The 17,835-nt window shown below is 40.8% G+C and overlaps 1 protein-coding gene and 1 long non-coding RNA gene across 5 annotated transcripts in view; one reads left to right on the top strand and one right to left on the bottom strand.

Moving 5' to 3' along the window:
* Positions 1-5,053, top strand: part of LOC123377451 — a 51,475-nt gene extending 46,422 nt beyond the window's left edge. The window contains exon 4 of one of the 2 annotated variants that reach the window (XR_006582213.1): positions 3,742-5,053. This is a non-coding gene — a long non-coding RNA (uncharacterized LOC123377451). The remainder of the gene's footprint in view (positions 1-3,741) is intronic. The other variant, XR_006582212.1, reaches the window with a different exon arrangement.
* FMR1 (FMRP translational regulator 1) overlaps positions 1-10,987 on the bottom strand; it is a 54,522-nt gene extending 43,535 nt beyond the window's left edge. Inside the window, exons 1-2 of one of the 3 annotated variants that reach the window (XM_045030379.1) lie at positions 10,613-10,987; positions 687-739 (exon numbers count right to left, since the gene is read on the bottom strand). In XM_045030379.1, the coding sequence (XP_044886314.1) occupies positions 687-739; positions 10,613-10,663 (104 nt within the window). In that variant the 5' untranslated portion in view covers positions 10,664-10,987. The remainder of the gene's footprint in view (positions 1-686; positions 740-10,612) is intronic. The other 2 variants (XM_045030377.1, XM_045030378.1) reach the window with 2 other exon arrangements.
* Positions 10,988-17,835: the final 6,848 nt, after the last annotated feature.

Here is a 17,835-nt window from a genome sequence, read left to right as displayed (position 1 = left end):
TTCCCTTCAAAATGCACTCTTTCCTCAGGTCCTATAACACCCATACTTTTAACAGAAGCTAGCAAGGAATATCCCAGCTTAGTGATGTCACCTCAACCACAAAAATATGCTGGAGAAGGTTTATAGAGTTGTGCATTGTTTTCCTCCATTAAAAAACCAACAGAGATATAAACACAGAATATTACAAAGATTTTTCTCTTTTATACGCCTCTAAGTGTATGTATTCTTAAAAAAAATGGAAAGGGGTGAGTAGCACATGGATTTCTTGCAAGGGGCCTGCCATAGACCCCACTGTTGATGATGCTACATTTTAAAATCAACTCAGAATATCTTCTGTAATAATTTGGTGAGTCTAACATCTCCATTAACAAGAGATACTGGTTGAATTCATGGACCTGCTTTTGAGCCATCCAAACATAATACATAACATTAGTAATACAGCAATGTTTACCTTTGCCTTGAACAAAACAAACTTATTTTATTACATCTTTCCTAGGTAAAATTTTAAAACAAAATGCTATCATTTTTATTGTGAAGAGCAATAGCACAAGCGTTCAGATTTTAAATGTTTTACAATTTTTTACCCATTCCAAAAAAAGCATTATTTATGTATTACTAAGTTAGACACATTAAATAAACACAGTATTAGATTTAAACTTTGTGAAAAACAGCAACAGTACACTTACTTGTTTTCAAATGCAACTGTTATTGAATCTTCATGTACATCCTTTACAAATGCCTGTATGAAAAAAAATAGTAGAATTATGGATAGCATCTATATTTTAAAAATATTGCGATCTTAAAGCTTTTTTCCACTGACATCACTGAAACTCAAAAAATTAAGTCTGTTTTAAAAATCAGCTGCTCTCTCTAATTTTGCAGTATTTTCCTAGAAGATGGCAATATAAACACAAAGTTGCTGACATCTTTGTACTCCCGTGGTTTATGGACACCAACCAGTACATTGATATGCTTATGTAGTACTCAAATCATACATGCACTATGTTCTTTTCACGTCTTAAAAGGAACAGTGTGTGATACAAACAGAATGTATGAATGTTAAATGCATTACGTATAGTTACTTAATATGTTATGTTAATAAGGTTTGCCTAAAATTCTACATTTCCTGTAGTTCTGACTGCAGAACTGTGGTGTAAATCAAAAATCCCAACAAATTTTTATTCCCCACCCTCATATCCCAGTACTCAGCTCCCTCCCAATCTCCCTTCTCACCCCAAAACAAGTTCCAGTAACACCAACAAGACCCAGTTATACCCAATTCACCCAAGCTTTAGCCAGATTCCCTTCATTCCTATTGCCTGGCACTCAGCAACTGCCTTTCTAGATTAATTCAAGTGGGACATACTACATCCTTCCCTCCATTTCCTCCCAAGGTGGTGGCTCTGTATAGTTTTCATCCCTAAGCTTCTCCTTTGGGATAAGAAGGAAAAGACTTTAATGGGCCTACTAACTGTGACTCAGAAAACCTGGATTCTATTCCCATCTCCACCACTGGCTTGCTGGGTGACCATGGGAAAGTCTCTCTGACTTTCCATGCTTCACAGTGTTTCCATGTCCCCATCTGTAAAATTATGATATTGATACTCATCACTTTTGGAAAGCACTTTAAAGACGTACCGATGAAAAGTGTTATATAAAAACTTAGGTGGTATTATTCAGAGTCTCCAGATAATAGTGGTTATGTGGAAGGGAGAGGGGTAGAAATTTTGAAATTTCTTCCACTAACTAAATGCCTACAAAAGAACTTTTGCAAGTGTCTAAAACATAAATAAATATATGTAATTGTGTTGAAAAACTATGATAATTGATGATAGGTAGCATGGGTTTTCTGCTTGCACGTGTCCATATAAGAAGTTCATTCATGTGTGTATTCAAGAACGTAGATGGGGAAGAGGGACATGAATGAAAGGACTATGCTAGTTTGTTCTACTAACAGTGATGGTATTTTTAGCACATCAGTAAAATGAAAATAAACTAGACCATTAACGGTGTTAAAGATTATTTACACCAAATATTTGGAATATTTAACCTTCCCCCAATTTTGAGACTTTTAGTGAAATGAGGGGACACTTTTATAATTCAGATTCCATAGTAACTTCACTTTTCTTCCAATATGTGTCTTTTAGAAAATACTGCCAAGTATTTTCTTAGGAACAGAAGCATCTAAGTATCAAACAAGATGATCAAGAGCGACTACTGCTAAAATGAAGCGCCATAGGTGTACACGAGTACAACCATGGTTCTTGCAGGAAGTTCAATACTGGCTCAATAACTTGCAATGAACTAATAATCTCTTTTGAGCTGAGATCAAAGCAAAGTGAAAAAGAGCCCCTTTCACAGCATGCCCACCCTTTAAAGCACTCAAGTAACATTAAAGGAAGCATTAAAGTTATTTATATCGAAATACCTTCAGAAAGGACACAAATTGGTTATAAAATTGGGCCATATCACTTACAAAGCCTCCCTTTCCACACATACCAAAAATACAGTTAATATTTTTCTCCGGCATGACAGAAAACAAATCTAACATCAGAGCTCAGGGTCTCACACATGCTGAGATAGGTATAGAAATAGTATTTATTTAAGACAACAGAACTTTAAGTTCACATACACCTATGCAAGTATTGCAAATTTTGCATACATCTCATATCCATCTTTCCTCTGTCTTGGCTTATGATAAGTCCAGGACTGCAGCAATTAAGGATATGCACTTGACAAATATTAGGACAGATGTGCCCCATTCTGAAACAGTGAACACATTTTCAAATGTTTGACATGTGCAGGTCTGAACCAGCTATTGATCTAGATATTAACAGACATGGATGACTTGACATCTGAAGTATACTGCAATTACTATCACACATTTTGTATAAACCTATCATTCTGCAGAAAGGCAAAAGAGCAGGTCTATGTACTATTAGTAACAGTCACCTATGCAAAAGCAAAGATCTCATCAAAATTATCTGTTTACATTGTGAAAATATACATCTTAAATCAAGAGCCCCAAACTAGTCTTGAGGGAAAAAGTAAGAATGACAGATGTTAGTGTCAGCAGGAAGAACTTGAACTTCTTAATTAATCTTTTTGGTTTTCTTTGAACCATAATAGGATGAATGCTATATGTCTTTTTTAGTATGAAGAAACACTGAGTAGAAATCTTTCCCTTTACAGTGCTGAGGCCTTCACCATCTTTAAGGATTCCTGAAGCTGTTCTAAGCACTGAACATGGTCCGTGAAAAATACAGGAAGTGGCATGGAGTGAACTGGGATAGGGTTGGGTGGGTAGCAGAAAGAGTAATTGGCGCTTCTATCCAAATTCAATAATTGACAGAACAATGTGTTAATTCCCCCACATCCCATAAGGAAATGGCCCAAATGGCCCTAGAAAGGGAAGGGTAGTCAAATTGAAGACAAGCTTGGTGTTCTTAAAACAATCCACCAAATGTTTTGCTTGGAAAAAGTGAAGGTCACATGAGCAACTGATTAGGACAATAACCATTGGAGGGATGTTTTTCCCTTTATTCTCATAGCCATTAGTCTGAAGTTCAGGTGGATTGAATGGTAACCCCCTGCCATAATTACTGTCTGTGGTAGCAGAAAGAGGAGGTTGTTGAACCTTTCTAGTTTGGCTGAAGATGACACAGAGATTGTGCAGAGGATTTAGCGTCAATTATTTTCTATGAGTCTCATCTGTTTTCTTACCATACAAATTTTCCACAGAAAGGAAATCTTCAACATGGCTTAAGCCTCCACCAAGAGACATGAATGCTTACAGACAGGACAGGAACACTGATGAAGAGCAATACCCAGATGCAACTGCTCTTGCTGTGATGTCCAATGAAGCATGAAGACTATGTGTGGATGCCACATCTCTCTAATGTCTATCACTGTCTTCCCCTGTTCCTCTATCAGATGACCCAGAGGAAAATGCACCTAGTCCCAAAGCTGATATAAAGTTAAATGTTGAGTGTACCTGCACAACAGCAAGCACTGTTGAGAATTATATGAATTGGTATGAATCAATTCCTGTCGTACTTAGTTTAAAAGAATTAGTCATGGGAACAAATTCAATTAAAAATGAAGTTTTGCCACAGCATAAACAAGCAGCTCCGGCTAAGTTATGATAGTTTGATTTTTTTTTTCCCCAGTATTACAGAACTTGTAAAGAGAAAAATGCTTGACAAAATATTTTAGCTGGGACCACAAAACCTCTGCCCAAGCACAGAATGGCAGGGTTTCTTAAAATGCATGTCAGCTTAAACACAGCGGTATGATATACAGGGTACATGTACTGATGTACTAATATATTTTAAAAAATGTATAGTTTAAGTCCAGTTCCAAATTTCAGTGGCAGTCGGGCCATGGAGGATAGAAACTGATGCATTCTAGTGCAAGGAACTAATAAAATCCAGTCCCATTGAAAACAGAGTAGGTAGGCTTTGCAAGAACAGTGTAGAGAGAGTTTCCACACTGTTCACAGATCAATAAGTTGCAGGGATGGATTGGGAAAACTGGAATATAAAGATGCAGAGATATGTATATTTCAGGCTCATACGTGAATGGGTAAGGAGGGATGGAAGACTAGCTTTAGCAAATATGCATGACAGATAGTAGAGTATGAAATATACTAAAGGTAGAGGGAGACTAAGATGAGGGAAAACAGGGAGAAGATAAAAGTAGATATAACACCAAGAATGATGTTTAGAAAGAAGTTAGGGGAGGGAGGAACAGAGCATGAGAAAAACATTTAGTTCATTATTAGTGGCCGTATCAATTTTTTTCCCAGAAACTCACAAGCAGAAAGGATTGCCCTTACTGCTAATAGAGCCATAGAGCACAAAACAGAAAGTGCATAATAACTAACTAAAGTCGTTCACTCTCCCCTACATGAAAAACTTAATGTGGTGCACTTTCATCATGGCAACTGAATAACATTAAATCCCTGTGCTTCACATTAGTAACATACACAAAATAAATAAATAAAACCTGTCCCTGCAACTTATTGTGATGTTACTGGAGGTCTCAAGTATGTCAGCATTCACAAACTCTGCAAAATAAAGCTTTACTTTCAGTGATCCAAACAGTATGGCCTAAATTTCATTATTAGTCATTTTACAAATGTAAATGTTATGCTACTGTAAACACCAATATATTTATTATTTCAGTGCCCAAGAGTACGCTAGGCACATCACATGAACAATTAAAGATATGGTACCTGTCCCAAGGAGTTTAACACATAAAATCAGATGTAATAACTGGAGATCAGAAGGGGGGAGAGGGGACCCAAGAGAAAGAGCAGAGCAGAGACAAAGGTTATAGTAAGAAAAATGGTCAATATGCATATATTGACCATACTATTAAGTGTTGGGGGGGGGGGGGGGGGATTAAATTTATCATTTAACTCGCTGCTCATGGATGGCTGAAGTACGTTTTTTCTTCAAAGGAATCAGAAAGAGAAAAGTGAGCTAATTTGGCTAACAAGCCTGGGAAAGGCATTGCACATAGAGTAGCAGAATGGCAAAAAGTCACAAAGGAGCAGCAGGGGAAGGAAACAAAGAGAATGTCCAGGCTGGCACCATTAGAAGGATGGAGGGGATGGGAATTGACATAAACGAAGACAAGGTTGGCGATATCTGTTGGGGATGAATTATGTAACCTTGAAAGAAGGGACAAGGAACTACAATGGGGAGCCAGGGGGGAATTCTGCAGGATGTGATGGGATTAAAACAACAAATGACAAAGATGATTTTAACGTTACCAGTTTGGATGGAGACAAGTTAAATATCCAGAAATCCAAAATAAAAACTGTTGTCATTGAGACAATGGACAAGCAACTGAACCATTGGGAAATAAAAAAGGGGCAGATTTTAATAATGTTATGGAAGAAGAAATGGCAAGATTTGGCCACAGACAGGAAGTGGATGGAGAGGTCAAAAATGAATCCACATTACAGACTGACAGGATGCCAACAGTATATCAACAGCAAGAAATAATGGAAGAAGTGGAGTCTCTTTCAGGAAAAGCAGTCAGTATATTCCAACCCCACTGGCATAGGATTGATCCAATTGAACAGCTGCATATAACATTTTCTTATCTAATTAAAATAATTGAATATGCTCACAGTATATCCTAAGTGTTTTTTTAAGTGACCTCTTTGGTCCTTGCAAAAGAAGTCCCAAAGACACACCTACTTTAGGAGAAAAAGTTAGCCCGTTTTAATCAACATATTAGGTTGGCATCAATTTTACATGTGAGACTAATATTATGGGAGATGGGATTAAGTGATAATAGTTTCATAATGCATTTAAAGATTATAAACACAGTAAAAGACTTAACACTGGTAATTTTCAGTAAAATTAAATAAAACTGAAACATGTACACTACTGAATGTCTTACTTTGTATATTGTATTGTGCCTTCTACTGCGTTTGTATTCATTACAGAAACAAACTTATGGATAGGCATCATGGATTTCAAGATTGAACATAGATCTGGAAGCCAAGAACTCCTTAGTTCTAAATCATATTTCTGTCAATAGCTCAGAGAGCAGCCTTCAACAAGTCACTTACCCTATCTACAAAATTAGGATAATAAAAATTATCTACCTACTTTGAGGAGGTGTTAGAGGGCATTAATATTTGTATGATTCTTTGAAAATATAAAGTTCTAAGATATTATACTAAAATCAGTTCTCTAATATACTGTAGAAAAATTAACTATAGTTATATTATCAGCATCCTTTATATTTTCCCTATGTAACTGAAACGAACACAATTTTCTAAAACTGTCACTGTCCTCAACTGCAATTTTTACTTCTTAAAGTACGTTGACAGGGAATAAATGTTTAGAGGGAAGGACATTAAAACATCACCAATTATTATGTATATGAGGCTGCAGAACAAGTGGGTTAAACCCGCTATTAATTTGTTTCCTAGTATAAATTTTCCATTAGATGTAAATTTTGTATCATGACACCCCACACAGAAACACATACCATTCAAAAACTAAGTGTACTTAAGTATTCCTCTCTGAAAATAAAACAACACTGTACAGCACACATATTAGTGATGTCCCTGTGATGAAATGCATTTATCTTGCATCTTTAACTATTTTACCTGCACTATGCCCCTTAATGCCATATCAGCCAGCACTTAACATTTTTAACCTTCCAAAGAGATTCAGGTTGAAGCCACAAAAGTCAGGCTGATTTCAAATATGCCTAAAGTTCATAGATTTTCAAAATCTGAGGTTTTGGGTCAGGCTCTTCTCCAGCTACAAACCTCTGAACAGCCTTAAAACAGCCACTGAAAAAGAAATATACACACAATGTAGTGTAAAAAACACTTTCTACCCTCAAACATGGAACATCCACTCACAACTGAGTGACAATATTAGATTTGGGACCAGCAACTGTTCTACGTTCAACATCTCATGTCAACAAGGATCTCTAGAAATAAGTATCCTACATTTCAGATGTGCTGGGCACTCTCAGCTCCTATTGCAATGTGAATAAGAGCTCAGAGTGCTCATCATTTCTGAAAAACCAAGCCAGAGAGCTTTACCCATTTGAAAGCTAGAAATCCTACCTTTTAAATGTGATTTGGTACTCATTTCTAGCTATGACAGGCTATTAGGTATCTGCCCTTAAGTTTGTGAGAGTAAGATTTATAAAAACCTATTTTAGATCTTTAAACTGAAGTACATATTAGATGCCAAACAGACTAAGGCCCCACTGTAATAGACACAGTACAAACAAAAGCTTCCCCAATTTTAAGTTACCCTTTTCCCCTCCACTAATACAACTGGCCTTACAGTATTAAAAACCACCTTGGCTTCTGGTAAAGGGATAAAAAATATCCAACATTTTTAAAAGCTCTCCAGAATATTACTAAAACATTTTATTTTAATATATATGGCATAAAAGTAGTATTACTGATATGATACTACTGACTTCATTTTGGATGACCTAAATAATTCTTTGTAAGCTTTGCCACTCATAAATAACATGGTCATTCCCTAACTCATGCCAGTAAGTATCTTTATCCTTTGTCTTGTACTCTATACATATTAGCATGTATCCTGATTTAATGCATTTACAGTATTTTTGCTCAACGTCTTCCAATCAGAGTGAATTAAGGTGGTTTTACAGTACTAATTGTAGGATGATCACTACATATTAACACACCATAAAATGAAATGAGATGATGAACAGTTTTACAATATTATAACTCTAGAGGGATCCATCAAGATGCTGCTTGAAGAAATTTCTTATTTTCCCATTGGGATGGTCTTGTGTTTAAGCTGTTCTGTTCCTGGACCCCATCACAAACTTAGTATGATGTTAGGCAAGCCATTTCATTCAGTGCCTCAGTTTCCCCATCTGTAATATAGGGATAATACTGACATCTGACAGGGCAGCATGAAAATTAATTAACAAGTGCAAGAGGCTCAGATACAATGGTAATATAAAGATGATATAACTAGATTGGATAAACTATGACTTTTCTGTTAAATACTAATCCTTAAACATTTGAGAATAACTTTTTATTTAAGAACTGGTTTCTACATTTATAATGTATGTATTGTTTCGTCTAAGTAACCTTTGGGTCAGAGTTTATCATTTTGCTTGCCATTTTAAACCTTTCTTATTTACCCTTCCTATTTTCTAAAATGAGTTTATATGAACTCTAAAATATAAGAAAAATATAATTTTCTGTTCAGAGAAATGTTTGTAAAATAATCTGGATGTACTAAATGTTCACATTTAGTAAACAAACTCTGAGTTTATGGAACAGAGTAACTCATGAACCAACGAAACCTTCCATTTATCATACACCTAACTTGTTCTGGGACCAGAAATATGGGTAATAAAATATATATATCTCAGATGATCAAGTAACCCAGTACATTTTATTTTATTTGTCTAGTGTAAAAAAAATAAAAAATTGAAGGGATCATGAAATGTACAATATTTCTCAAACTGAGAACTTTCTGCACTGATCTCATTCAAATAAAGTACATGAAATTGGTTTTATATCTTCTCAGTAATCTTGTCACAGTAGTATATACTTTTAATAAGTTATTAACCAGAGAGAATATATGTTTTAAATGACCTCACTCTACAAAGCCTGCATACTGTATATAATGTATTTGATTACTGGTGCACAACTAGATACAAAACTACAGTCATTTAAAAACCCTACATCTTTCATTCCTAAAATCCATACTTCATATTTTCAGTTATCTTTTGAACAATCATCATCAACCCCATAAAGAAAAGAAAAGAAAAAAGTGACTTTTGTGAGTGCTCAATATTTTATTTCCTGGTACCTATATACAGATCTGGGATTTGAACTGGAACACTGCAAACCCAACAGATGCGCTATTTAGCGCTCATATTCTCGTCTTACTATAAAAACACATGAGATGGCACCAAATATTAAAACATCCCCCTCCAGATATTTTAATGAAAAAAAACAAAGATTTTAAATATAATGAACTTTTAAAACCCTGTATACATTGGTGTCATTTTAGACCACTAGAACTCAACATTATCTAGGGCCCTGACCCTCCTTCCTACCTCTTTCATGCTATAATATGTGATGAACTATTCAGTTCTATCCATCTCCAGTTTATTAACAAACACAGGGCACTGCTGAATACTAGGCCCAATTCTTGAAGGCACTAAGAACGTTCAACACCCACATGAATGGAGCGCTCAGCCCCTTGCAGGAACAGATCAGACCCATTATGGTTAACTGTATTTTGACAAAGGGCCCGAATCCACTATAGCTGAAGCCAATGGGAGTAGGCCCTAACCCAGTGCTTTTACTAATGGTTTTTTTGTTGATTTTTTTTTATACCTTCTGGATCACAGACCATTACAACCCAAATGATGACCTATTGTATATACTGACCAACGCTCTTCATTTCATGTAACAACAGGGGCAATACCAGCGGCTATGAACAGTAACCAGGAATAACTGGCAGGGTGTGTTCTCCGCGCTCAGGGAAGGCTCTCCCCACCCCGTATCCATCCAATAGGCTACACCACATTTCCAGTGGGAGACGTATCGGTCAGTGAGGTCTCCAGGAACGCGGGGCAGGCCTGCAGGCCAAGTGATGCTCCAACCCACGTCGGTGCGGGCACCCCCGACCGCAGCGTTGCCCGCACCCCTGGGGGTGGCGTTGCATCCCCACTGCCTGGTTAACGAGCTTCCGGGGGCCCCGCCCGGCAGGGGCTCGCCGGGGTGCAAGGCAAGGCCCCCCCCAGGCTGAGGCACCACTCAGCGCTAGGAGGGGAGAAGCCCCCGCCGGGCCCTCTGCACACCGGGAGCGGCGAGCTCAGGCCTCCCTGCCCCCCGCAGGGCGAAGGTCTCATAGGCCCGAAGCCTCCGGGCCCCCGAGCTCCCTCTGTCCAAGGCGGCCTCCCTCATTCGTCCCCCGCCCCTCAGGTACGGGGCGGGAGGAAGCGGCTCTCCCAGGCCGCCGTCTAGCCCAGGCCTCTCTCCTTCCCTCACAGGCGGGAGGAGCCGCCGCCTCCTGCCCGAGCCCCCTCCCCCCACCCGCCCGGAGGCCCGGGCGCGTGGTACCTTGTAGAAGGCCCCATTGGAGCCCCGCACCTCCACCACCAGCTCCTCCATGTTGCGCCGCGGCGGCTCGGTGCGGGATGCCCAGGCCCGGCACCGCCTCTCTCGCTCTCTCGCGGGGGGGAGGGGAGCCTCGGTTCGCGCCGTAACCGGACGGGTGGGGGCGGGGGCTCGTCGGCTCCGTTCCGCGCTCGCGCCTGCCCGGAAATGAAAGCGAAACGGTCACCACCCGGCGGCGCGCGGGGAAGAGGGGAGAGGGGCGCCCGCTTAGAATGTAAACATTAAACCCGCGTCACGTGACGGGCTCCGACGGTGGGGGGGGGAGGAGGGGCGGGGAATTAACTCGCGCGAGCACACCCCGCTCGCGGCCACCTAACGGCCAGCCGGCCGCACCCCGCCCTCACACACAGACAGACAGACAGCCGCGCTAGCGGCGGCACGCAGCCTAACCTCACGGCGCTGCGGCGGCCCGCCCCGCGCTCTGAGCGACTGCATCGCCACCCAATGGCGGCACGCCATCCGCGTGTGCGGCGGCCAATGGGAACGCCCGCGGAGGAGGCCCGGTGACCCGGGAAGGCGCGGGTTACCATGGCTTTCAAAGGAGCCCTTCGGCTCGGGGACCGGCCCGGCGCTCCGGGCGGGGGGATAGTAGGGCTCGTGTAGGGGGCGGAAGGGGGCGGCCTTGTCCAGAGAGCTGACGGGCGGCGATGCGGCGGCCCGGAGGGAGGGGCCGGCCAGCGGGAGATGGTGGCTGAGGAAGGAGGCGTCCCTGGGATGCAGCCTGTGGAGCCGCCCGGCTGGTGAAGCGGAGTTTTCTGTGCTGGGGAGCCTGGGGCTAGGAGAAGGCCCTTTGCAGCGCCCCACGCGCGTCGACTCATAAAGGGTTTCGCGCTTCCTGTTTGGCCTGAATGAAAACCTTGCAGGTGCTGTTGAGAAGGCCCATTATTCCTGGTGGGGCTCTAACCCCGTCTCATGCTGAGGGTCGATGGAGGGGTACCTCGAGTCTGGGCTCTGCCATTTCTCAGTAGCTTTCCCCCCTTCTGGGGTACGTTAAATGTGCCGCAGATCAAATCTGCAAGAGATTTTCCGGTTACATACCGGTGGCATTGTTGGGGAACAAAGTGTTAGTGGTAATTCAGTAATTTCCGCTCTCTTTTTGCTTGGACATTAGTTGAAAGCACCAGGCAATACAACAAATAGATATGTTTACTACAAACTGCATCCCAAAATAGTATGTAAAAATGTAGGCATACAGTTCAAGTGAAATGATATCTGTTGCTTCCACAGAGCTTGACTGTACACAGATGGTCTGGAGGAATCTTCATGACTTATGGTATATGTTCTTGATGCTGTTCAGTAATCCTACATCAAGGCAATCAGTCTTGATAGTACAGAAATCTCATGTTTTGCAAATGTTCCTTTTGATTCAATGGCTTCCTTTGAGAGTTACAGAAATACTGTCTCTGTCTTGTTTTAGTGCTATATCTGATTTTTTTTACCTCCTACAAGATGTAGGATTTATTTAAAAGTGTAGGGTGTGCTGTTTAAATTATGTACAATAGAACCTCAGAGTTGTGAACACCAGAGTTTCGAACTGATCAGTCAACCACACACCTAATTTGGAACTGAAAGTACAGGATCAGGCAGCAGCGGAGACCAAAAAAAAAAGGGGGCTACACACTACAGTACTGTGTTAAATGTAAGCTACTAACAAATGAGAAAAATTAATTTTTTTTGACAAAGTAAGGAAACTTTCTGTGCCTGTTTCATTTAAATTAAGATGATTAAAAGCAACATTTTCCTTCTGTATAGTACAGTTTCAAAGCTGTGTTAAGTCAATGTTCAATTGCAAACTTTTGAAAGAACAACCCTAATGTTTTATTCAGAGTTAGTTATGAACAGTCTCCATTCCCGAGTGTTTGTAACTGAGGTGCTACTGTACTCTGGATCTGCATGCACAATGGGGCCTGAAATTTGATTTATAAATATTAAATGAGACACCTCGTACACAGATATCCAGGGGAGAAGGGAGAACCAGCAGCCAGAGAGGGAATAATTTGGTTTTTTCAGCAATTCATAGCTTCTGGGCTTAGTTTTAGAGTAGGTTGGGCAAGGCACTTGCTTGCAATTTGGCCATCATAGTAACAAGGATCTAGTATTTTAAAAAGTAGGCTTTTAAGGATTATTAAATCAGAGGTATTAATATTAGCCTCCAGATAACATGGCAATATAGGTGAACTATAAATAGATTATATAAAACTACAGTAAAAGCACATTAAGATTACAAAATATTAGGAAATGCCAGAAGTAAGGTTGCATGTGTATAAGCACTGTGATAGTCTTGTTACATTGATCACATACTATTTTGGGGCATACTTTTTTTTCCCCTGCTAAAACCCAAGAAAAGGAGGGGAAAAAACCTCAACTATTTTGATAAGTTTTTTCCAAAACTTACAAGTTTGTCATGGTCATGACTTCTGTGACAAAACGTTGACTCTCTCACAAGTTTTTGCACAAAAGTCATGCATTGAAATCCTGGCCCGTTTGAAATCAGTGATAAAACTGTTGATGTCTGTAGGTCCAGGATTTCACCCATTGTCTCTTCCATCTTAACCAGCCCGTTCTTGAACACAACACTTCCATGAGTGTTTACAAATTTCTGTGTATATACACAGTGTAGCATGCAGGCAGGGGATGGTTGTTGGTATTAATCATTTAAATATTTTATTAAAAGTTTTAAACAAATGTTGATGTAAAATGTTTAATATCTCATGAGAAACAATGTTTACCAGAACTTGTCTTTTTAAACTAATTTGTTTTGTCATGCTGAGATGGATTTGGAATTGTCTATAATAATTTATGAATATTATGTCATGACCTGGTTACTGTAATGTTTACTGTGTGCCTATACTTAAGGACTTTAAAAAGAACTCTGGTAAGCTCATCTCTCTCACCAACAGGAGTTAGTCCAATAAAAGATATTACCTCACCCACCTTGTCTCTCTGCGTATAATATTATTTCAGTAGCAGGATTGTTAGGAAATACACCCAGGAAGGGAGGGTCAATCCTGATATACACTTCTCAGGAAATACTTGAAGGACAATGCAAGGGCCATTCACAGTGATGCTGAGACTCAGCCCGTTCCTGGTTTCCGTATGAGTAACTCTTGGGTATCAAACGATACAGGTGAATTGAAAGAGAGTGTGTGAGAGGTTAGACCCACCAGGAGGATGGTTAGACTCTAGGTAAGATACACATGCATGTAGACTTTTTGTTATAAAATCCTTTCCCTCTTATGCTGTGCTTTGTTCCTAAGATTTAATTAACAAGACTTCTGTGTTAAGGCTGTTTTGGGTCACTAAATCTCTTATTATAGGCCCCTGAAAGGAAGAACTGCGAGTTTCTGAATCCGTTTGGACCTGTTTGGGTATGCAGTGTATTGTAGCCCAGGGCCTGGTGTGGGAATCATAAGAATGGCCCTACTAGGTCAGACCAAAGGTCCATCTAGCCCAGTATCCTGTCTTCCAACAATGGCCAGTGCCAGGTGCCCCAGAGGTAATGAACAGAACAGGTAATCATCAAGTGATCCATCCCCTGTCGCTCATTCCCGCTTTTGGCAAACAGGCTAGGGACACCATGTGATTCTACCCCCTGAAAGGTAAAGGCACAAAGTTAAGCAGCTGCACTCAGAGACCAGAGAGGGATCAGAGCAGCTAGCCTGTAGCCATTACACATGGATTTTCTCATCTCTCTCTTTGACAAAAAATCAGTCTCTGTCACTAAGGGCCAACTTGTGACCCCATAAATGAGCCACAGTGGAACAAATATTTGACCTTTACTGTAACTCTTATTTTAATTGTATAATAAAAATTAGATTATAAAGACATTCTAAAATAAAGGTTCTTTTTCAGTGAGACCTAGGGGAAATACTATATGTATACACATTTTGTGTTGCCTTAACATCAGGATTCCATGGAAAGAGCATTGCAGTGGGAGTCCTTAACACTCAAGTTCAAAGTAACTGTTCTTATGACGTGTATTTTAATCAAACAACTGTATGTACTTGGAATATAGTGTAAAAAAAAAAGCTGCAGTAGGTCAGTAGATATAGAACTGTATGATATCCTTTTCATTGCTGTCTTTTAATACTGCCAGTCTGTTAACAAAAATGGACTGAAACAAAGCATGCATAGTTAGGAATAGGTTTTATGGGGTGTCTGAACTTTTGTGTTCAGCTAACTGTCACTTGCAACAGGTAAATGTCAGGCCATAAAGACAAGAATGAGAAGTTTGTATTTACTTATAGTTGCATTACTGACTGTACTTGAACAGAGTTGGAATAAATTATTCACACTTAGTAGTGGGAGACAATTTTTTGTGTGAACATGTTTTCTGCATTTGATTGGTGATTTGATCTGACTACATACTTACTCTCTTATTTGCTTTTCCACTAAAATTTGACTTCCTTTCAGATGTGAGGGGAGGAATCTATTTGTGTGAATATTGCTATTCATGAATGAACATGTGTGCAAACATTGAATTTTTGTGCGAATGAGTTTATTTGCATGTGAAATGCTGGGAATCCATACTTATGTATATAGCTGCTATCCCCTCTGAGATTACTTACTGCATGTAGGACTCTGCCAAAAGAAAGTTGAAGCCAATAAAACTGGCTTGTCTTTGTTTAGGAAGGAGTCTAGGTGTTTGGACCATGTAGCCAGGATCTGTACTACTTGTATAAAAGAGGACAGGAAAAGATGTTAAAATGTCTTAAATTTCTAGTCCAGCTAATCTCCACCCACACTCTGAAGTGCTGCTGTCTCTACCAGAAAGTCTTCCTTAACACTTGCTAGCCTACAAACTTATCCTCTTGCTTTGTGAGACACTCTCTGGAAATTTCTCTTTTTTGCTTTTTACCACTTTTCCCTTTGTCAGAGAAAAGAAACTCTCCCTGAAGTTTGCAGAACACCAGCATGAGGAGCCCACCATCATTCCAATTACTACAAAACATTCAGATTCCACTCTTCCGTCTCTATGAGGGCAGGCCTTCAGTTGCTCTGGAACAATCTAGTTCTAAAACATTCCCTCCCTTTTCTTGTTAAAGGTATATTACCGAAAACATTCTGCTAGCATTTCCTTTACAATGTGGCTATCGCCTACTAATTAAACATCTTTATTAAACAGTAAATCATGCACATTGGCATATGAAAGCTGTACCTTCAAAAAAATAAACATTTGTGTATGTGTCTAAAGATCTTTCAAGTTACTATAAGAAATGCACCATTATGCTGCATGTTTTGACTCCTGTTCTCAATTATGGGTCTCAAGTGAGACATTAAAAAATAGATCTAAAGAAAATGGAATGGTATAAGCCAGGGCTGGCCAACCTGAGCCTGAGAAGGAGCTATAATTTACCAATGTACATTGCCAAAGAGCCACAGTAATATGTCAGCAGCCCCCCCGCTCCCAGCACCTCCCGCCCACTGGCAGACCCACCAATCAGCACCTCCCCCTCCCTCCAGATCAGCTGTTTCATGGCATGCAGGAGGCTTGGGGTGCAGGGTGGGGAGGGCACTGCAGGCTCAGGGGAGGGGGCAGGAAAGGGTGGAGTGGGGGCAGGGCCTGGGGCAGAGCCAGGGGTTGAGCAGTGAGCACCCCTGGCACATTGGAAAGTTGGGACCTGTAGCTTCAGCCCTGGAGTTGGTGTCCATACAAGGAGCCGCATATTAAACTTCTGAAGAGCTGCATGTGGCTCCAGAGCCACAAGTTGGCCATCCTGGTATAAGCCTTTAGGTGCAAGGACATCCTAACACAGGTATTAGGAAGTTGCAGGAAGTGTGGCTACTCCAACGAGACCCTGCCCCATGTCCTGTGCAGCTGCAAACCCCACTCCAGAGCCTGGCAGCTGCACCACAATGCCATCTAGAACCGCCTCGTGAAAGCCATCACACCAAGCCTGGGGGAGATCTCCGTGAACTGCGCCATCCCCGGTACCGACAGCCAGCTACGACCTGACATCGTCGTCACCGACGAGACCAAGAAAAAGATCATCCTCATCGACATCATGGTCTCCTTTGAGAACAGGACCCCATCATTTCACGAAGCCCGAGCTCATAAACTGGAAAAGTATGCCCCCCTGGCCGACACCCTGAGAGCGAAGGGTTACGAGGTGCAGATGGACTCCCTGATCATCGGAGCCCTGGGCGCCTGGGACCCCTGCAACGAGCGTGTGCTGCGGACCTGCGGGATCGGTCAACGCTACGCACGGCTCATGCGGCGCCTCATTGTCTCAGACACCATCCGATGGTCCAGGGACATCTACATCAAGCACATCACCAGCCACCGACAGTACCATGAGGCGTGAGCCAGAGTGACATCGTTCTTCGACTACGAGAAAGGGACCAAGACACTTTCTCCGTTGGATCATATCAACTGGAACCATAAACTCCCTGGACATTAAATCTCACCAAATGAGGGTCATCATCAAATTAGGGCCATCCTCATCATCATATCCACTCATTATACTCCACACCCAAACTTAGCCACTTTATGAACTTCATACCCTCATATCTCAGTGTCTGTACTTTGACCCATCAACCTTTTACCTCCAATCGGGGATATTGCAGATTATGTATTCCTTATGCCACCGGATCTTAAACCAAACTTTGCACCCTCAATAATCTGTATGTTATTCCCTGATAACCAGAAACTTCTATGCTTAAACTCTGTACCATTCACTTTTTTTTAAACATCTTAATAAAATTTTTATTTCTGAAAGACTTGGGAGAGGGATTCTCACTGATTGCAGTCTGTGGGGGAACAAGTGCTAGAAGCAAAGGAAGACTTGATATAATCAAACAATTACTTAAAGGATGTGTGAAGCAAACAAGAGGAGATAAATGCAGGTAATCTTTTCAGAGATTCTTCTGGTGCCAAGGAAAGAAGAATTTAATATAGAAATCACATCACAGCTTTCCTGTGTCTTTTAGGCCACCTTGGTTTTTTAAAAAACAAAAACAAACCCAAACCATGTTAGTCACAATGATTTTTGAAAGCAGCTGTCAGCTATGATTCAGTTTAACACAGTTTGTGTTTCTGCCCTGCAGAATCCTGTTAAACAAATATGTCTTAATCTGAATCTCACCATAAAAATGATTACACATGCCTAGTTGACAGATACTCCTGTTCCTTATAAGAAAGGACAGAGACAGCCATTCGGATCCCA

The sequence above is a fragment of the Mauremys mutica genome, chromosome 9, assembly GCF_020497125.1.
Source record: "Mauremys mutica isolate MM-2020 ecotype Southern chromosome 9, ASM2049712v1, whole genome shotgun sequence".
Classification (NCBI taxonomy): Eukaryota; Metazoa; Chordata; order Testudines; family Geoemydidae; genus Mauremys; species Mauremys mutica.
This window is presented reverse-complemented; position numbering and strand designations above follow the sequence as displayed.